Raw genomic sequence first — 4,887 nt, 5'->3', positions numbered from 1 at the left:
TAAGCTAAATTAGACATTGGCAAATTAATACAGAATCCAATTCATTACAAAGAATTTGAAAACAAAAACAAACTGACCCCAACAAACATTAGAACAAGTTACAAAGCGCATAAACGCAATCACACACCACAAATTTGATCATACACCCAGAGAATTCTCATCAAAGCTATTGTGTTGAACATTCTTGACTTTTCCACTTCTCAAAGTTACGTTCATACAAACTTCTCAATTTGGCTTGTGATAAGCATTTCTTGGCAACGAACACGGCATTGATTGATAATTCTTAAACATCGACTTGTGATAAGCATTTCTCGACAACGAATACGTCATTGACTGATATTTTATCTTCCGTGTTGGATTCTTGATATTTTCAAAGGAAGAATATCTCAAAATTCATACAAGTACTTTTCAAATAGTGGCATGTTATCAGCATCTAAACAAACAGCCAAACGCAAGTTCCTATCCTTACTATTTGGACTTGGTATAACATAAACTGTCCCTTCATATAAAATGCAAGCTGGTCCCATATGAATTGGCCTTCCCCATCCAAAATCACATTCATGGATAGGCAACCTAGTCCAACTGTTAATATTAAGATTAGGGCTGGCAAAGTACGTCGGGCCACGGATTAGTGTCGATAAATCAGGCTGTAATTCGAGGTAATCGAGTGCTGATCTTAGGTAATTATCGTCCATTTTTGACAATGCGCTATGAATTCTCTTAGCGGAATTTGTCAACGGCTCTGATTGAAGCTCACATGATTTTGCCATTGGTGTGGCTGTGAACACAACATTTCCTAAATAACCCGGTGGCAAGGGCGGGCAAAGCCTAGACCTACCGTCAGTGGCCACGTGTAATTTGGTCAATTGATCGTCGGGCAATCCACGTGCTTTGCACGTGCAACGCCAAATATGGGCCGCGAGGATTTCGTAAGTGCTACCCTCATGTTTGGACTTGGACTTTAGAAGCCCAAGTTGTTCACTTGAGAATTTTAACATGGCTGTGGTACTAGGCTTTGGGCCCGTGAACTCACGGTTTTTCAACGATGAATTGAGGGATGGAGGAGCATGATACTCAACATGCTCAAAAGAAGGCGTTGGTGGGTCCCGTGCACGGAGGAGCGTCCGGTCAATGAACGGAGGGACAGCGATGGAGAGGCCACGGGCTATGTCGGACCACGTGTTGATGAAGTGAATGGATGAGAGACCATCGGATAATGTGTGGAATACTCCACCACCAAGAGCGGCTCCACCACACTTGAAACGAGTAACCTGATAAAACCACAAATAACTATCAGGTTAAGTTAACCTACAATAACATACAACCACTTATATCAATTATATGGTAACTCTAATAATAGAATAATTTGCTATAACAAGTTAAACAACACTAATATTACAAATATTTTTGTATACCGTCAGTATGTTAAAAATGTATGTCTCGATATGAGGCAATGAGCCATTCAAGTTTGAATGAATCATTTGCAAGACGTGGCATTTTCTAGAAAACAATTGACCCATTTGCTAGGGAAGTGTGACTTGTGAACTATAAATTCTATCCATTTATCAATGCCTTCACATGCACAACTTTCTGAAAAAGTGTGAAGACCAAAAGCCAAACACTAAGCTTTCATAGTAATGGAATATTACAACTATGTATGGACTATTCACTGGCCACTTCTTGTTTCCCCCAGCGTATTCAAGAACCAACCAACAATACATCATTAATGAAGGCATTTTTTTATGGCAAATAAAATTTATGCAATAAAATGTTGTGGGGGTAGATTAAGGGGGGAAAAAAGTAAATAAATATGAGAAATTAGGAATGCGATACAACTTTGAAACAAAACAGTAATATTTGAGTCAGCTTAAAAATAATTTTATATTTCATCAGATACTTACTATCCCAAATATGTTAAAACATCTATAAAAAGAGTAAGCAAGTACTTAATTGACTTATACTCCTCTGTCCCCTTTTACTAGACTAGTATTCACTTGCACACCCTTTAAAATATTATTTATTAAGTGCTTATTTTATTAAAAGTTGCCATATTAACTATATGTTTTAAAATTTAAAAATTAACGATAAATACTCTTATAGTTACTTAATGAAAAGGACGAAATTAAAAAATCTTAATTTATCAAAATGAACAAGTAAAAAAATCAAATTTTAATATATAAAACTAGATCTGATCACATGAATTGTGGTTTTGATTCCTCCACCTCCTAAGCTTATTTATTACTCCTACTAATAAAAAGTATCATAACCCTAGACTTCTTTTACCTCTTTTTTTTTCCTTATATTGCCTAGTTTTGTCTAGCTCATAAATGATGAAACTAAAATCCTTTCCGTTTTTTTTTTCCACCTTAAATTAAAACTGACATGAAATGTGTACTTCAGTTTGATGTGACAATATTAACGTCTGTTGATGTTAACTCGGTTTTTAAACAATTTTGTGTAAGTTTCTGGAAGACTAGAACCATCGCGATCTTGACAAATTGCTGGCTGCCAAAAATTAATTGCCACATATAATTGTGACTAAAGTGGGGGTACTCCTAAAGTGGCCGGTGGTCACCTACTAGCTAGTGCCAGCTCGTTGCTTTGAATAGTTTATACTAGTGCTCCTAGTAGTTATAAAATTGAAATTAAAGACCTAGAAAATAATAATATTATATTACTATCTTCATTTCATGCACATTCTATTAAGAAATTATTCGTTTTTAAAAAATTAAAAATATTTTTACTAACTTACTCCTAATTAAATTTTACCTCTTTCTATGTTACTTCTTTCCTAGAAAAATTACTTAATGATTCTTAATTATGTAAATAAAAGTATTTTTGAAAAAATAAGTTCAATATCTTCTTGAAATTCTAACGCACCAGTTATTTGTAAAAAACACTATTTATTTAGAAATAGAGGGAGTGTAGTATATAACTTCAACACGTATGATATTCTCAAATACTTAATCTTTTATTAAATTCCGCAAAGCTCTTAATTAGAGAATAGAGAAATTAATTTATTATTTTGCCCAATCTTGAACTTCTACCAAACTTGAACTTCTACCATTGTTTCGAGACACGGGAAAGCCGGAAAAGGAAATGAAGTTAAACTATTTTCTTTCCCTTGTTTGGTTAGTGGCGAGCAAAGAGAAGGAAAATATTAAAGAAATTACAACAAGTCTAAATTTTCTTACTAGAAAAGGTAAGGGAAAAGAAAAATAAAGATTAAATTGTCTTTGAATACATAGGATCTTTCCTACTCCCTTCTACTTCGACTTCTTTAAAAAGTGAAAGAGTGAAAAGAGTAAAAAGCTAGACCGACTTGCTCTTAAATTAAAATTATGATCTAACTTTTTTTAGTTGAATGACAAAGAAGTAGGTCTCTATATTTCCTCTCCATTTTAAGTAAGAATTTTTTCAATGTATCACCAATCTTTCCAAAATATCTTATTCTAGATTTCTAGTGAAATGTATTATTCTTTCATTAGATCAAACTTGCTTAATTAAGTTCCATATGCATTGACATATAAATCTCTTTTTCTACTACTACTACTAAATTACCTAAAATATAGTTATAGACAATGACAGATTCAGAATTGGAACTTCATGAAATTGAACAAGAATTTCTACCGCAGCTCAATTGATTCAATCGATTGGAAATTAATTGTACGTACTTATTCATAAACTTTTTTTAACATATATATAGAATTTGAACCCAAGCTATTTGATCCAAATAAACCCTCATCTTCCGTGCTCTACATTCGTCCCGAACGTAACTAACGGTATATATCTAGATGTCCCCAAATAAGTTTGATTAATAACCTAGAAAACAAAGCTACCTATGACCTGATAAAAGTACTCCCCTAAAAAATCTTTACATAGTAAGAACCCTCCGGTAACATGTAATTAACAGAAATATTGATAAGAGTAAAAATTCTTTACCTGAAAGATGACGAGTGGGAAAGAAGAAATGTCCCGAGAAGTATCAACAGTAGGGCAAAGTTTCCTAAGTTCCAAACTTGGTGTAAAATCACCAAAATCATCAACACAAGCATCACTCTCAGCTTCAACAAACAAAACACCTTCACCATTACAATTTATATCAATTCTTCCTTGTTCATCCCTAGCTAATCTCCCAGCCATTGGATAAAATGACACTAAAACATTGCTCAATGCCTCTTTCATCATCTTAGGATCAAAGAAATTTGGAGATCCATTTGGTTTATAAAAATATACAGTCAATAGATGGATTCTTCCCACTATTAAATCTAAATTAGAACTCCAGAGCCTCTTTGATGGTGTTGGCTTGGATGGTTTCACTAATGTTGATTCTTTGATGCTAATTTTCATAGCTTTTTCACTTCCCATTTTTTTAAAAAAAAAAAAAAAGATTGAAAGTTTAGGTTAAGAAGAGAAAAGGGTGTTTAGAAATCTAATTTATTTATATTTCTTGAAGTGTAAAATGCAACTTTTTAAGGAAAACGGTGAGGGAAGAAAGAGAGAAGAGGGAAGAAGATGGAGCTCTAGCGTCGAGGTACAAGGAAGAGTGCGTGATGTGAATCATTATTTATAGCCTAAAGTGTAGGGTGTGTCATCCACTGGTTTTTTGGAACTATTGATTTTTTTATTTTTATTTTTTTCTAGAAAGTGCAAGTTAATTTGGTCATAACTTCGTTAGAAAATTTTATTAGATATAGATATTAATATTTTCATAAACTGATATGTAGATAGAAAATGATACTCCTTAATATTGAGACTCGCTTGGAACGTTAGTTCGGTGCATAATTTTCTTACCTGAAATTAACTTCAACCGAAGCGTATTTTTGGCAAATGACGTATGTAGCTAAAAATTATGCTTATATAGTATCGAACCCACAACTTGACTAA

General features: G+C 33.4%; 1 protein-coding gene across 1 annotated transcript; it reads right to left on the bottom strand.

The window, feature by feature from the left end:
* Nucleotides 1-4,550, bottom strand: LOC132602946 (shikimate O-hydroxycinnamoyltransferase-like). The gene is made up of 2 exons (XM_060315775.1): nucleotides 3,943-4,550; nucleotides 1-1,271 (listed from the first exon to the last, which is right to left on the bottom strand). The coding sequence occupies exons 1-2, from the start codon at nucleotides 4,366-4,368 to the stop codon at nucleotides 387-389; spliced, it is 1,311 nt and encodes a 436-aa protein (XP_060171758.1). The 5' UTR covers nucleotides 4,369-4,550; the 3' UTR covers nucleotides 1-386.
* Nucleotides 4,551-4,887: the final 337 nt, after the last annotated feature.

This window comes from Lycium barbarum, chromosome 7, assembly GCF_019175385.1.
Source record: "Lycium barbarum isolate Lr01 chromosome 7, ASM1917538v2, whole genome shotgun sequence".
NCBI lineage: Eukaryota > Viridiplantae > Streptophyta > Magnoliopsida > Solanales > Solanaceae > Lycium > Lycium barbarum.
This window is presented reverse-complemented; position numbering and strand designations above follow the sequence as displayed.